Below are 17,304 nucleotides of genomic sequence, written 5' to 3' on the forward strand. Positions count from 1 at the left end.
AGGCCCTGTGCTTAGGCTAAGACCTTTGGCTAAGCAGCAGAGGCAGCCATAAGCTAGGAAGCGACAGGTCACATCCTCACATTCCAAACTAGTCACATTGAAAGAAGGTGCTATTGGGCTGTTAGGAATACAATCCTGTCCTGATAGTGCCTATCACCTCCAGAGAAAGGGAAGTGCCTAGAAAATGTAAAAGGAAACTTAGTTTGATAGCATCCTGTCTGGCAAGAACTCACTTATCAATACTGGGATGTGAAATCCTCACTTCTGTATTGTTTTGTCATTATAGTTCCCACTTTGCTATTGTTTGTCTGTATAATCTCTGTCTGGTTCTGTGATTGTTCCTGTCTGCTGTATAATTAATTTTGCTGGGTGTAAACTAATTAAGGTGGTGGGATATAATTGGTTACATAATCATGTTACAATATGTTAGGATGGGTTAGTTAAATTTCAGGAAAATGATTGGTTAAGGTATAGCTAAGCAGAACTCAAGTTTTACTATATAGTCTGCAGTCAATGAGGAAGTGAGTGGGCGTGGGTGGGAGGGGGTGGGTGTGTGTGGGGAAAATGGGAACACGGAATGTGGGTAAGGAAATTGGAATCATGTTTTGCTAAAGGGGGAGATGGGAACAAGGAATGTGGGTAAGGAAATTGGAATCATGTTTTGCTAAAGGGGGAAATGGGAACAGGGAATGGGGGTGAGGAAATTGGAATCATGTTTGGCTAAGGGCAGGAATGGGAACAGGGACACAGGTGTAAGGCTCTGTGGTGTCAGAGCTGGGAAGGAGGATACTAAGGAAGGAAACTGGAATCATGCTTGCTGGAAGTTCACCCCAATAAACATCGAATTGTTTGCACCTTTGGACTTCGGGTATTGTTGCTCTCTGTTCATGCGAGAAGGACCAGGGAAGTGAGTGGGTGAAGGAATAAGCCCCCTAACAGCCCTGTCCACAGAGATAATCTGCGACTGACATTACAGTGTGCATGCTGGTATCCTACTCATCTGAGGCTCGATTCTGCAAGATGCTAAGCATTCTGGCTCAGATCCTGTAAAGCACTGAAGCATACATGCATGTGCAGTCCTGTTGACTTCAGTGGGGCTACTCATGTTTAAAAGTAAACATGGCCCTAAGCTTTTTACAGAATCAGGCTAGAGTGCTCAACACCTTGCAGCTTTGAGCTCCTCCGGATGCCTGGTGACACTAGGTATGTCTCACTCAGCTCCTCTCTAACCTCTGACAGTTTCACCAGCAATTTGTGTGAGGTTTGGTCTCACAGGTTATATAACCGTCCTTGAATGGAGACATAATTAGATTTTACAACTTCAGAGAAGTCAATTAAAAAGATTATAATGTTAAAGAAAAAACTGTACCTTTAGTAATAGTGATACTACAGGAAATATAGCATACTCCACAAATAAACATAAGGTTAAAATCCTGTCCCATGGAAGTTAATGACAAAGACTACCAGGTTTCACCCACGGGTGAGATCCTGCAGTCTTTACATGGCCAAAAATCCCATTGAAGTCAATGGGAGTTTTATCTAAGAAAGAACTGCAGCCTCAAGCAATATGTGGTGCAAGAAAGGGTCCATTTCTAAAAGTTATACATTTACCAGCTTTCATGTCATATTTGATGATACTCCATCCTTTTGACCCTTTACACACTGAGATCAAAACTGTGCTATGCTGAAACACTGGCTAAGGTCCTCCTTTAGCTGGGCTGGTTTGAGGTCAGTTAGGTGAAAGGCATGATGTTTACACTGGCTATTTGATTTAAATGTATTTAGCATATTTACAAATTTGTGCAATATTGGTATAGTTCAAAAATGCCATCAAAGGCCATGGGAGAGAAAAATGTTATGGGAATTTGAGAGTTAAGCTGTAGGCCACAAAGAAGCAATAATTGTAAGTAGAAGGTATTCACACTCATCCATGTCCTACACTCTGGTTTTCTCATCCCTAAAGCCCATCTGCATTTCCAGCACTGTTGCACCATTCTCTGAGGGCTCTACTTTCAGGATTATTAGAGAGCCCAACTCAACCAGAAAATCCCACTCTACCCCAGGGCTCCCACTCCTTCCATGTACAAAGGAGCTTAGACTTTCCCAACAGGGTGAGAAAGCAGGTCCTCTGAAAAGATGACCAAAATTTTCAAACCCTTTCTGTGAGTCAAGGTGGGGCGTCTGAGTTTTTTTGGGATGAGCCTGGGTCAATTTATAAGTTTGGCTGGAAATTACATTTAATGGGAAACCCACATAAGGCAAAATGTGCGGTTCTGGCTGGGTTTCATATTTTCAAATTCTGTCTCTTAAAAAGAAAGGCTCCTACAACACCAGTGAGCCAAAGTCAGAGAGATCCATACTAGTCTAGTCTCCTCCCCTTTGCAAAGGCCATGAACAGATTTTACATTGTGATATAAACTATAATGTCTGAACAGCAATGAGTAGAAAAACCTTACAGAATACAGGAGCTGTCAGCTATTTTTCCTACCGATGTAAGCAATGCAACCTGCCAGCTTGGTAATCGCCACTCACAATGAAGCTGAGGAGCTAGGATACTTAGAATCATCATTTCCATTGCATCTGCCATCTAGAAGGGCAATAAAGAAAAAATAATGACTGCCTGAATAGTATCATTATAACAACCGAGTATATTCCTCTTTTAAGTTAACCCCTCCCTGCTGAAGCCATTCCTGCTGTGGAGGTAAAACATGGCAGTGCAGTTTGAAAGACAGATATTGTATTGCAGATTTGCACAGTGCAGTGAAATAAGCACTATATTTTCTGAGCATTAGCTTTACACTGGGATATGAGCACTTCAAAACTCATTTCTCTTTGCCCCCATAGCCTTGGAATGGTCTGCTATGTTAAAGTAGTTAAGCCTACAAGATATCAGAATTTTTAGTAGGTAGGATTCAAAGAGCCAAATTCAGAAGTGGTGCATAAGGTGGTGTGAGTCTCAGGGAATCTAAGTTGTTTTAACTCCTTTTTCTGGTTACTTAGCAAGATTTGTATTAGCTTTAGACTCCCCTAAAAGCAGACTGAGTTAGACCTACTTATTGCCATATAACTTATAACCTCGTATACAACACTGCTGGATTTGGTCCAAATACTTTGAGAAAACATCTATGGGCCAAAATCTACCTCAGTTACCCACAGGGATATAAATCAGGGCAGACTGTAATCCTATATATAGACAATAACTAGAAAATGAAGGATCTAGACACATTTAGCCTAAAAATATTACAGAGGAGGGGCATTATAGCTCTTTATAAGTAAAATATTGACAATTAAAGAATAGAAAACAGAATCATTTGCCCTGGATACCAACCCCTAAAAGCACTGGGCTGATGTGCAACAGGGATATATTCAGCTATCAGGAAAACCATGTTGATGATGAATTCACAGAAAATATAGAACACTTTGCCTACTGTGATAAATATGGAAAAATCTCTAGCTTGTTTTTAAAGAAAAGTGAGATCAATTTACTGTATGTGTAATTTGGGACCCTTCCTACCTGAAGCAAAGTTTTAGAGTACAGGATCCAAATGGTTCCTTCCAGCCCTGTCTTATAAGACATACAGAAAAAGCCTAACCAGCTTTCTCCTCACATGCTAGGTCTCATTCTGGTAGTTATTAACATTTCAAGTCCTTGTTCATTACATTTTTGTTTGTTTGTGTTTGTCCCCGAGCATGAATACATCATGTGGATATTAGTGTATTACATGGATTCCTTGAGGGGCTGATATGCCATTGCCCTTGGCAACAATTACTTGCCCATGCTAATCCAGTAAGAACAGAGAGCTTCCACTGGAATTTCCCAAACCCGATGGCTTCCACCGCATCTTCCACCATAAAAGTATCTAGAAAAGAATCAACAATTCTGGTTCAGCGCTGCATTCCTTTCCCTCCTATAAGAGCCACACTCTAAGATAGAGCTTCTAATAATACATCTAATTAATAATAATAATTTAATAACGGGCTAAATCCTTAGGGCTTTATTTAGTTTTTATTCAATTCTTACTCAGGCAAACTTCCATTCTCTTCAAGGATTTTCCCAAATACAATAATTCTAAATATTAATATAATGTCTTACATTTATACAGCACTTTTATATAAATCAGTGTAGTCCCAATGACTTTGGAGGAGCTCCAATGATTTGTAAAAGCTGAAGACCTGACACTAAGTTTAAGGGGGACACTTCACCCACCACTGAAATGCAGCATTCTTTGGAGTGAAGCACAGCAGCTGTTTAACAGCACACAGCAATACTATACAAGAGGACAGGAAGTGAAGGATATTTTATCCAATTAAAATTACAGAGGGAATCTAAGAAGGCAGAATGTAATGGTCTGAGTTGATAATTTGGCCAGGACACGTGGACAATCACTGATACTGTTTCTAAAAATGCCCCCAGGGTTTTGAATCTTGCAAATGGTCATGCATTGGACCACAGTTTTATGTCTCATCTGAAGACTATCAAACATCTCCAGTTTACTATCTTGGACATTACAAACCACATCTGTCTAAAATTTAGAATAAAAAGATGTCAGTATAAATGCATTTTTATTTTTGTAGTGGTTGAAATCAGTTTAAGTCTCCAAGTTTTACCAATACCAACTATCAGTAAATATAAAGTCAACTTCTCCATTAAAATGCCCTCATTGAAGAAAAAGTAAAACTTCAGCTAGTCTTGTAATACACTGCTGGAAATCAGGTCCCAAATAAACCAGTGCTGAGATTTTTCAGAAAGTCAGTATGTGGTTTCACATCCATGTGTCTGAGAGACACGGTGTTGCCGTAGGTTGTATGACTCTTCAATGCTTTTGAGCTTTCCTTTAGGGTGGATCACGAACAGAAATTCTCTCCATATTAATGCATGTCCCAGACCTTCCCTGGTATGCTGAGCTCTTTGGAGAGATTCACCCAGGTTTGAATATTATTTTGGGAAACTTAGAGTAAAATAAATAAATAGAAAGGCACAACTGTGCAACAGAGAAAATGCACAGTGAGCCAGAAAACCCCAAATAAAATACTCTAAAGAAGGAGGGCATATCACATTATAATTCCATCCCACTTCTTCCACCATAACTGAATGAGAAGAAACAGAAAAGGGAAAAGAAACACAGCCCATACTATGCAATCAGTCTAGAAGTCACTCCAAGTGCTACAGTGCATTCAAATTACATCAACCTCTTAAGTAAATAAGCTCCCTTGGCTGGCAATTGTCCCAGCAGACAAAAGCTGGAATGCTAAGCTCAGTTTCTCCCTCTGGACAAGTGGGAGCCAGCAACACTGCAGAGGCTTCATCCTCAGGCCGTGTGTTGCTGCTCTAGTGAGCCCTGCAAGATGATTTAAGAGCAGCAGTGATCAGTTCTAAAGGGAAGTTATCGAGCCCTCTCAAACAGAGGAAAGATGTGGTGACCCAAGACCCAGTTCCAAGGAGGATGGAGGGTTACAAAGGCAGTAAAAGTGCTTTTTTGGTAGCAAACAGGTAATTCTCCCATCTTTCCCCTCCTGGAGGCCATGGTGTTCCTGACTGGTGTTGTGTTCTTCTCATTATGGATATGGAGAGAGATGTGGCGGGAAACGGTAAGGAAAAATACTGAACAGAAGTGGATGAACAAAAAATATCCAGCTACACTGTGATTGTTAATACTAGGTCAACAGAACATTTTGAATTAAATTAGTCACATTTATATTCTGTTATCTAAAGGTAACAATCAAGTACCTAAAGAAAAATGTGCACATTTAGTATTCAGTGCTGAAATGCCCCAAACAAAGAAGCTAGGAGCAATTCCACTAAGTACTCAACTATCTGCATCAACTCGTGTCATGCAGGCTACCAAACAACTGTCAGATGCCATCAGCTTTCAGCCATCATGTAATTGAACGTATACTACAAAATTAACATACCGAGTTAACTATCCTCCATCCTCCTGAAATAGTGCTGCAAGGGCTCAGTCCAAACCCACTGATCAGGATCAAGCAATAAATCCTAAATATGCTTTTATTTGACCTTTTGACTCATCTGAACTGATCAGTATGTCAGTTGTATTGCCCTATAATCTACAATATCTAGATATGGGTTTAAGATCCCAAATTCAGATCCAGATCTTGAACAGTCCCTAATTTTGGAGTGTTTGGATCCAGAGTTTTGGTTTGGCAAGCTATGAAGACAGGAAGGATTTGGAAAATATGGAACCAGTTCTGGATTCATACTTTGACCATCCCCTAAATTCAGGTGTGTTTTGATCTGAGAATTGCTTTGGCTCCAGTTCTGATAACATCAAAACAAGCAAACAATCCAACCCCCTCAGAAGACGGTTTAGTTAAATGGTGACGTATCAGCTGCATCATAATTAATCCATATTGTTATTTATCACTTTTACCTGCAGGTTTTCTAGTTCTCTCAAACGAGTAGGCTCAGGCTTGGCTGCAGTTTGAGTGAAATGTAGAAGCCACATCCCTTTTCTAAGAGGAGAACCAAAGTCCTGCTTACCATCAGTTGGATTGGCAAATTCCTTTGGCACTGCAGCTCCCTCTTCTAGCTCTATAGCCTCTAGCTCTGTCCGAACACCTTCAATCTGAATTTCATGCTCTCCTGAAATGGCATCTTCGTCTGACCTGGAACTTTCCCCTGTTCGGCGAAACTTGACCACCCTAAGAATATAGAAATGAGAGTAAATTCTCCTGTGGGTCTTTTCTCGGATAGTAATATGATTTGCTGAAGCTTCATTTAGTTATGTTTTATTAACTATTATTTTACTAACTTCTATAGTGCCTGTTGCTGTGGTAGCAGGACCCTTTGAGATTAAAGCACAAACCAAAACCATTTCATCAAATACTAAGCAAAACAAATGTGTCTTGTATCATGCTTTGAGGTGTAAGCCCAGCCACTAGATACGGAAGATCTTAATTTTAAAACTAACCTCCTGTTGTCTCCCTACCTTTTGCATCTACAATGGATGAGCATTTGGATATCTAACCACCTGATTGAAATCACATAGTTGGCCATTGAAATGTTAAGCATTCATATTTAGGTTCTGAAAGTGGATGTTTCCTAGCCTATCTTAAAACAAGAGGTGAACTATCAGATATCCAAGTCGCATATCATTCAAGGCTTTAAAGACCATTAGTGATGCCTTGAATTCAATGTTTGTATTAACAATTTACAAGGTTTAATCTTTTTGACAGCAAAGTTTTCTTAATGCCAATTGACTCAAAGGATAGGGCTGCTGCATATACAGTTAACACTGCATAAAATCACTTTTTGACAAAACAAAAACGAGTGTATGAATTTAGTGCAGGCAAAAAAGTGCCAGTTTGACAGCACTGGAGACTGAAGTGCTCTGTTCACAGAGTAGGTGTAACATGCGTCACATAAGGGAAAGGTTTCAGAGTAACAGCCGTGTTAGTCTGTATTTGCAAAAAGAAAAGGAGTACTTGTGGCACCTTAGAGACTAACCAATTTATTTGAGCATAAGCTTTCGTGAGCTACAGCTCACTTCATCGGTAGTATGCAGTATGCATCCGATGAAGTGAGCTGTAGCTCATGAAAGCTTATGCTCAAATAAATTGGTTAGTCTCTAAGGTGCCACAAGTACTCCTTTTCTTTTTACTTAAGGGAAAGTATCCCCACAGTCTCCTATAAATTTATCTCAACCCTGAACTGGAAGGACCACCTTCTGAAAGTGAGAAGGAAGTTCAATTTTCAGGACTCATTCAATCCTCAGCCTTGCTGCCGAGATTGCCAGCAAGGCACGGCCCAGTTAGAAAGGATTATGATGGCAAATACAGACACTTGACTACTGGGAACCAAAATGAGAATCACCAAATTATTTCACATAGGGTACCTTACAGCCATCAGAGAGTAACAATATCCATTCACTTTCACAACTGACTTGGGATGAACATGAGGTAGTGACCAAATGTAAAAGGCTGTCACATTACCAGTCTCGCTAGCCATTTAGCATCCCTCGGTTCATTTTTAAATACTATCATTCATCACTTCACCTACTATATTGAGGTTCCAGAAACACACAGATAACACAACTACTTTAATTCAGATTATTTATTTGAATAAATATATTTAGACAATTCCATAATGCTAAAGACACAAGCTCAGTTTAAGACAGTAGCATGTAAAAGCAATCAGATTTGTAGTCACAGATCTATCACAGTGACCATCTAGAAAAAAGAAAGTAGTCAATTTAGTGCAGATAGCCAGTTGTTTTCTAATACTGAATTATTTTATGAATCCTGCTTCATTATGTAATATTTAGCTACCTGCCAAATTTCAAGATTTCTAATTGTCCTCTGGGACACAAATCAATCTTCTGAAAACAATGCAGAAAATTAAATACAGTCCATTTCTACAACAAGGACAAAGCATTTGAAACTAAATGACACAACTTTATTTAATCCATGTGCCTGTACGCATGTAGACAGACAGACAAGTAGTCAGAAAGAAAATCCCTGGCAGAAAATAACTTACAATTCTGTGCTGTTAACATGAACAACTATATGTAAAGTTATTATTTGGTTGCTTATTAATTTGGTTGCTCTGCAGATCCATCTTCTGATATTGTGACAGTGAGCAAATTATTTTAATATACTTGTGATTTTATTAAGTTAGACCATGTATATGGAATGGAGGTCCAATCTTGTGGCTGGTTACCTCCCTCAAGGTGTGGGGAATCTTCAACTCCCATTGAAGTGTATGAGATCTCAGCACCCCAGAGGATTCAGGGCACACTTATATTGGCCAGTCATTTTCTTAATCTTAATTTATGTGGATAGTATGGTTATAATCAATGTAAACAGTTAGGCTGAAAACATCAAACATTACTTACCAAATCCAGATGTCCTTACTCGGTTTTCACTTAGTCTTTATTCACTCCTTACTTTGGCATACTTCCAGGGATTTGCCTGAATAAGGAATGAGTAAAAACCAAGTAAGGACTTGAGTATTTGGCCCTGAGATGAGTTGATGGGACAAAATCTGCCCTGTGTTGTGCAGGTATCACTTGTGGGGGGAAGAGAGCCTCTTCTACTTGATGCAGCAGCAGGACAAGATTGCAACCCAGAGCTTAAGAGAGTTCTAGGGATTAAGACTGCTTGTACAGGCTGCTACAACACTGCCCTAAAGGTTTACTGGGCATTTTGATCATACCAACAACCAGCAAAGAAACAGGTCCAGAAAGTTTTGCATGCAGTTGGCCCTCTGTTTCCTCTCATCCTGGCTCCCTAAAAAGTAACCCCATTTGTGAGACTAGTCAGCAGAGCAAAGAACCACAGTGAAAGTCTCTGCATGTTAACAGATATTAAGCAGTATTTTACTTTTCTTGCATACAAACAAATACTTCATTTCTAGAAAGTTTGACATTGTAAATGTATGGTAGCTTCTTTTGCTGTTATTATATGCATAGCAAAACCTTTGAATTCTTGATCCATAATTTTAGATGATTCCTATAGACTGCCCCAGAAAAGATAAATTCACAACTGAGAAATATAGCAGTGAGAAACTACTGTAATTGCCTGCCATTTTGAACTTTAGCCTCTTCAAGTTTTCCCCAAAGAAAGGTAGTCAAGATTTGGCCATTTTTATTCATGTACAATTATTTTAGAAATAGATCCCATTGGGATAAAGCTGCTTTCAGAAAGGAGACTTGCTCAGGACTATAAATATTCACAACATACAACAAAATGGAGGTACACATGACTGTAGTAAAGCAAATGAAGAATAAATGTGCTATCTCTGGATTTATAGATTTGTGATTTACATGCTGTTTATTAAAAAACAGAAGGAAATGTTTAGCAAACTTCCTTATTTACATAATCATGTAGGCGAAAGCCATTGGAAATCAAAAAGACTTTTTTTGCACCCTTCTTGGAAATTATTTTGGACTTATTATCCTGGGGAATAGATTTTCGTTGAGTCTTTTGAAAGAAAACATAACGCTACAGCACTTATTTCTTATTTCAATGTACAAGGTTATTATCTAACGTGCAATAATCACTTCCCAACTCTAGTCATTAAGAGTTTGGCCCTGCACAGCACAAGTGCAGAATAAGCACACGGTATCAAGCGATGAGTAGGGAGTACAGGGGAACCCAATCCTGCATTAATGAAAGTGCTGCTGCCCAACTGCCAAACGACTCCTGCCTAGCAGTAGAAGAGAGGCTGAAGGAGCAGCGAGCACATCGTTCAAAAAACTTGCACATCCTGCTGTGCACTGTCAAAGAACTTGCAGAATCCAGCGCAAGTATTCTCGAGAGGGACCAGTTAGCAAATATATATTGTTTTATGGCCCTGGTCTCAGATCCATGCATTTTTCTTTCATTGGTTTGTTGGACAACCAAATACTTATTAAGGAATCAAAATTCTCTCTTTTAATCACCAGGTGTCCCTCCTACTCTTTGGATGCACACTGTATGCTACCATGGAAGTGGAAGGTTATCCTACCCTTCCTCCTATATACAAGGTGGCGCCAAAAATAATTGAGAATAGAAAGTTAAAACTGTGGCGTCTACCTAAAAGTCCATCACACTGGAATTTGCAGTATATGTCAGAACACTGCTCACAAACATTTCCATATTCATTTTCATAATGGCACTCTCTGTAGTCACAATTGTATCCCAGGCCTCTCTATGGCTTAGAGCCAAGAGCGATCCATCTTATTACCTTCACGTGTGTGCCAAACAATCAGGATACAGCTAAAGGCTAAATATTTTGTAATAGTTCTATTCAAAATGCACAACTAATGTCACAGAGTCCTCAAACCTTTTTTCACTCTATCCCCACCCTTTGTAACACCTGTGTAACTTATAGAGCTTAGCCACTGACATCCTCTTGTATTTCAGTGTAATATGGTTTTTTTGGTTTTTTTTTGTTTTGTTTTTTGGAGAAACTATCTTAGCCTTGATTGTGTCTCTTCTGGTCTTCAGTAACTTAATATTTTTAGCCTAGAATAAAGATTAGCTGTGATGGTCTTTATCTTATTTAATTTCATTTTCCTTCTCTTTAAGGGACAACAACATCAAATACCCACCAATTATCCTTACATGCTGCAGCTGCTGCAGTCAGACATGCACATATGACAGTTTTAAAAGGTGAAGTGAAAGACTTTATACTTGGCAAGCCTGATGTCATAAATATAAAGGGAAGGGTAACCACCTTTCTGTATACAGTGCTATAAAATCCCTCCTGGCCAGAGGCAAAGTCCTTTTACCTGTAAAGGGTTAAGAAGCTCAGGTTACCTGGCTGGCGCCGACCCAAAATGACCAATGAGGAGACAAGATACTTTCAAATCTGGAGAGGGGGAAAAGGCTTTTGTCTGTCTGTGTGATACCTTTGCCAGGAACAGATCAAGCATGCAAGCCCTCCAACTCCTGTAAAGTTAGTAAGTACTCTAGCTAGAAAATGCGTTAGGTTTTCTTTGTTTTGGCTTGTGAAATTTGCTGTGCTCGAGGAAATGTGTATTCCTGTTTTTGTGTCTTTTTGTAACTTAAGGTTTTGCCTAGAGGGATTCTCTATGTTTTGAATCTGACTGCCTGTAAGATTATCTTCCATTCTGATCTTACAGAGTTATTCTCTTATTTTATTTATTCTTCTAATAAAGTTCTGTTTTTTAAGAATCTGATTGGGTTTTTTGGGTCTTAAAAATCCAAGGCTGATTTGTGCTCATCTTGTTTATTCTCAAGCGTCCCCAGGAAAGGGGGTGTAAGGGCTTGGGGGGATATTTTGGAGAAATAGGAACTCCAAGTGGTCCTTTCCCTGATTGTTTGTTAAATCACTTGGTGGTGGCAGCGTTTACCTAATCCAAGGGCAAAGACTTTGTGCCTTGGGGAAGTTTTAACCGAAGCTGGTAGAAATAAGCTTAGGGTGTCTTTCATGCGGATCCCCACATCTGTACCCTAGAGTTCAGAGTGGGGAAGGAACCCTGACACCTGAGTTCTGTATTTTTCCTGCAAAAGCTGATGACACCCTAGACCTAAAATAGGGCAAAGTGCTGGGGAATCAGCAAAGCTCAGGTAAAAGGACTTTGATCCATGAAAAAAACATCAGGGGCTGAGCCTCAGCCCCATCCCACCAGAGTGTCTGTGCAACTGGGCCACAGTCACTAATACAGGCCATGGAGAGGAGTAGTGAACGTGGCCTGCTGTTTCCCTATAGTGCAGAGTTTTGGTTTAGTGGAATCAGGCAGTACATAGACCACACCATATTGCTGACCCATCCTGGCACATGCATTATTTCTCCCACTACACCCTACTTGAAGACCTGTAGTCATTCATCACTAAAATCTTTGCTGCATATGGGTAGTGGAAAGGTCCAGCATCCACCTGTGTGGGAATATCACTGCTATAGCTCCCTTGAACAACTGACTTGCAAAATATTTTAAGAAGTTTTGGGGTCTTCTTCGGGTACTCAGGGTATCCCAGGATTTGATCCACTGCATAATAATACATCCCTTGCATTAATTCCTTGCATTATTTACACTTCTTTAATAATGCTAACAGTTGCAACAGGACAAACAGAGCATCTGGTCGAAAGGATTTAGGCCTTGGCAGGTAAGCAAAGGAAGAACAGATGTTCATCAATTTTTGTTTTAAAATACATGCATTTGTAAATTTGAAATCTAATTATATAAGACCAAATCCTGGTCCTGTTGAAGTTAATGGCAAAACCCCCATTGACTTCAGTGGAACTAGGAGTTAGCCCATGTTCTGTTAATGATGTGGGATATGTAAAGGATTTTTGCATTCAGTAGAAATAAAAAAGGTTCTCAGTTCAGGTTTATGCTCAACTCCATTTGCAAATTTAATTCTAAATTCTCCCAAATGTATTTTTACCTCAGTAAAACCAGAATTGCTTTGAATTTTCCTTTGCTGGACCTAAAAGATGAATGAAATAATTTACTACTTTCTTACATTCTCTTGAGAATTGTCATTATAACAATGTCAGCTTGTCAACAGAATGCATATGTAGTCATCATATGATCTACAAAGCATGTATGCTCGCAAACACATACTGAAAGTTGTACTTCAGTAAGATTTTTATTATCAAAAGGCAATTAATATGAATGTTCCATTCATATTTTATGTACAAAAGCTTTATGAGCACCAGATTTAATTATGTGGGATGTGAATTGACTTGTTTTCTGTTGTATTTTTGCTATTTTTAGCAGCACCATTATCTGTATAGTAAATCCACATGCTAGAATTTCAGCACTCCCAGGGCATGACCCCAAGTCCTCTGAAGTCAATGGACATACTTCTACTGACTTCAGTGGGCTTTGGATCGGGCCTGTCATACCCAATTTCTCTTTGAGGTTATAACTGAAAATTGTTCATACAACATATATCACTATTTTACAGTGTATTATTAGGTTTCATACAAAATATGTGCTAATAAATACCTGTCTCTTAATAAAGGGCCTGATCTTGAACCCCACCTATTAATAATTATTTATTATTATTTAACAAGTATATTGAGGTAGTACCTAAAGAGTGACCAGTTTGGGGCATCATGGTGCTAGATGCTGTACAAACATATTGTAAATGATCAACAAATCCTATTGACTTCAATGGGAGTTTTGCCTGAGTAAAGACTGAAGAACCTGGCTCCAAACCTCATTGTAAGGAATAAAACACAGCTCTTGAACAAAGAACCTGTGAAACTATTTGAAACAGAAGAAAAACACAGTGATGAGTTTACTGATGCATACCTCGGAAATTCTTCACTAATGAAGCACCTTATAGAGCTGCATTTTTGTGCTAGACCCCATAATACTGAATAAATCCAATTATTCCTACACTGTAAGGCACTGTAGATAAATATTAAGTACATTAAAATAACAGAATAGAAAAAAGATGGCCTAATGAAAACATGCATCTTTTCTCTTCTGAAAAGCAGAATTGCACCATAACAAATGGTTTTCAACACAGCCTGAAGTTCATGTCATTGTATAAGCCTAACTGATTAAACATTTAACTAAATTATTTAATTTACATCATCTCAATATTATTTTTAATTCAGTTCAATCCTTTATTCTCTGCCTCCGTGAGTCAATGTTTTATAAATATGGATGTGTTTTAAGCAGCAAGGCAACAAAGCATGGAGAAAATGTAATTATTAAAGGATACCTCTCACATTCAGAAGAAGTGAAACCATTTCAAAATGACAAAGCCAGCAATCAGGTTGTTATCAGCTCTTTGCACAGATCTAGCATTTAGGTACAAACAGCAAGGAGTTTGTCATGCACAAACATTCCTTGTACAGCAATGTCTGCATCTTCAAACCACACAGTTTAAAAACACCAGTGGCCCTCGCTGCAAACATACCCTTTGAAGAAACGTTGTGATCTGCAATCAGTTGGCTGCATGAAATAGAAGGCTAGGGAAGATGCCTACCTTGGCACGATGTTATTTACAGATGCAATCCACATTGCAAATGCATTGCTAATATTTCCTCTCACTAGAACGCTTTGCACCCTCCGAGATTATATAACCACCTCCCACATGCACACCCACCCACCCGAAGTTCAAGTAAAAATAAAAATTGAGTGAGTTAATAAAGCAAACAGCTCCCTACAGCAGATCCAGGGATCAAGGATGCTGAACCTGGGCAGACAGACTAGGAAAATGGCCTGCTTCCTGTGGCCTGAGCCATTTCCCAGGAATAGTTTCAATTGAAAAAAATCACTGGGATTCGCACCCTGCAGTTTGTTAAAAAAAAAAATCCCTGTGTGTCTCTGTCTCCCCCTGCTACTTACGGCAGCTGTCTTAGCTGGAATAAATCATCCTCCATTGCCAGGCTGGGTTTGGTAGAGCTGTTCTCATTGCTCTTACATTGTGGTTAATGGAGAGAGGCTGGGATTTCAGGAGCGCTGGCTGCTGGACAGCTCCCTCCGCTACAGCAGCAGCAGCTGCACCAGCAGCCACCGAAACAAAGCGGCAGCCAAGAGGGAGTGGAGGAAGGGAGGGGAAAGAAAGAGAAGACCTGGGGAAGAGAGAGAGAAGCTGCTGCTGATGGAAGTCCAGGGCAGGAGGTTGCTCTGGCCACAGAAGCTCACAGGTTCCTTACTACTATTTTAGCAGGGTGGCTGCTGTATTTTTGCTTTAGTATTTTATCGGATTCTATGAGGTTGCAGTCCCTGTGATCAATACTTAGTGTGAAAACATCTGCTTATTAGGAAGATGTCGTCTCAGGGAATATTAAACACTACAGGAAAATGCAGTTAACATTCTAATGAGGAGTCACAAATAGAAGGAGGTTCAAAGTTATCTGGGGTGAATCTACTCACAAAAGGGGCAGCAGAGGGTCCTTAAAATGACTAGCTATTAACTGGCTGAGCTGTCCAGCTGCTTCCTTTAATGGGGGTTTCTCAGAAAATGAAATTAATTTAGATAAATGACAGACAACACCTACACACATACTTATGATGGTAGATAGATTAGAGTAAAACCTATTTTGGGTGACCCTGGGAGTTGGGTGCTTGACCCTCACTGAAAATCAATGGCAGTTAGGTGCCTAACTCACTTAGGCACTTTTTAAAATTCCACCCTAAGGCTTTGAGACTGCTAACATTTATGTGTGTGAACTCACTGCATGCTGTTCACATGAATGAAGCTTGCAGGCTCAGGCCCTTAGTTTGGAGATACATTGGAGCAGTCTCTTAAGGCAAGAGATTGCCTAGTAAAGGTGATCTGTTGTAGAGGTCTCACAGTGTTTACATGTGTGTGCACTTGTACTTGAGTGAAGTTGTGCAAAATATGTAACTTCATTATCTGAGAGAATGCACCATCAACCTAGCACACCTTTTCCTGTTGATATTCTCCTTCTACAGGATTTTCCTATAGATGGAAAGGGTAATTTAGCTGTGTGTGACTGGATATATCTATTATTCCTTTCCACAGAAAGACCCAACAGAAAAAATTACAGGAAAAATGTTCTAGGAGGATGATGAAGAAACAGTATTGCTTTCTCCCCTTGGCAGGGTTTGTGTAGGCAGAAGAAGCAAGGGCATGATCACTGAACAATGTTGACTCTGAGGATCTTTGGAGAATCCCAGCCCCAACGCTGCATATGTAGGAACATCCAGGTTGAATGCCTGCCTTCTGTATACTGACCAGCCTCCCACCCCTCGGATGGCTGGTTCACTGGCCATGTTGCTCCTGACTCCCCTTCTATGCCTGTTTGGAACTTCATCTTTCAAGTGCGGTGAAAGCCAGGGGCGGGGAGTTAATACTGCAAGGAACAGCTGTGGCTGTGGTGAGAAAATCCTATGGGTAGCAGCTGTCCCTTAACTGCTGCTCTTTGGCCAGCCAGTCCCTCCAACCATGCACATACTTTAACATGTGCATTGCTGATACAGAAGGGCTGCCAGGAGTTATATAGCAGGAGATACATTTCCCATCTTCTCTAGGGATGACACAGTTGCTCCCTAATTCACCGCGGGACTCTGTTACTGTGAAGTCACTTATTCCTACAAAATAACTTGAGGGGTTTCCCTATAACCAGAATTGGCAAATTTGCACACTGTGCACTGAAACAATTGGGACTTCCCCTCTCCTCCATGGGAAACAATGGGCTAGATTCTAGCCTGCATTTCCGACAAGATGCAGCACAGGAGTCAGAACCTAGGTGGAAAAGGTGTGAAGGTGACTTTAAACCCATCTCCATAATTCTGGGCAGCTCCAAGGTCTGATGCCACCCCCAGCATTAGGTAAAGCAAGCCCAGGAGCCAGTGTAATTTGAGGCAGGCTTGCATAGCTATCTATGGGCTTTTCCATAGCCTAGAATAGCCAGAGCACAGAGTATGCTAGGCACTTCTCCTCTTGCCCCTGGCATGATCCTATGCTAACAGCTGCACAGGAGCATGTCATAAGGCTACTTACATGAGCCCTACACCACTGTTGTGCTATGGAAATTCCCAAGGGGCCACTCTGTCTCCTTTATGGAATAAAGAGGTCACAGCAAGAGACAGAATCTTAAAAATGTAGGACTGAAAGCGGCCTTGAGAGGTCATCAAGTCCAGCCCCCCACCCTGAAGCAAGACCATGTAAACCTACACTATCCCTGACAGGTGTTTGTCCAACCTGTTCTTAAAAACCTACAATGATGGGGATTCCACAACCTCCCTTGGAAGCCTATTCCAGAGCTTAACTACCCTTATAGTTAGAAAATATTTCCTAATATCTAACTTAAATCTCCCCTTCTTCAAATTAAGCCTATTACTTCTTGACTTCCCTAAAGTGGACATGGAGAATAACTGATCATAGTCCTCTTTATAACAGCTCTTA

General features: G+C 40.1%; 1 protein-coding gene across 6 annotated transcripts in view; it reads right to left on the reverse strand.

Moving 5' to 3' along the window:
- The window catches only part of SVOP (SV2 related protein), a 43,825-nt gene that overhangs the window by 22,696 nt on the left and 3,825 nt on the right, over positions 1–17,304 (reverse strand). For 2 of the 6 annotated variants that reach the window (XR_012642031.1, XM_074973195.1), the window contains exons 1-4: positions 14,775–15,001; positions 6,500–6,660; positions 3,775–3,860; positions 2,489–2,587 (exon numbers count right to left, since the gene is read on the reverse strand). Coding sequence is in view for 5 of the 6 variants with exons in the window: in XM_074973195.1 (XP_074829296.1) it covers positions 2,489–2,587; positions 3,775–3,860; positions 6,500–6,660; positions 14,775–14,809 (381 nt within the window). In the remaining variant the exon portion in view is untranslated. Of the gene's footprint in view, positions 1–2,488; positions 2,588–3,774; positions 3,861–6,499; positions 6,661–8,852; positions 8,929–14,412; positions 14,523–14,774; positions 15,019–17,304 lie in introns of those variants that run through there. The other 4 variants (XM_074973198.1, XM_074973196.1, XM_074973199.1 and 1 more) reach the window with 4 other exon arrangements.

Source organism: Natator depressus, chromosome 15 (assembly GCF_965152275.1).
Source record: "Natator depressus isolate rNatDep1 chromosome 15, rNatDep2.hap1, whole genome shotgun sequence".
Classification (NCBI taxonomy): Eukaryota; Metazoa; Chordata; order Testudines; family Cheloniidae; genus Natator; species Natator depressus.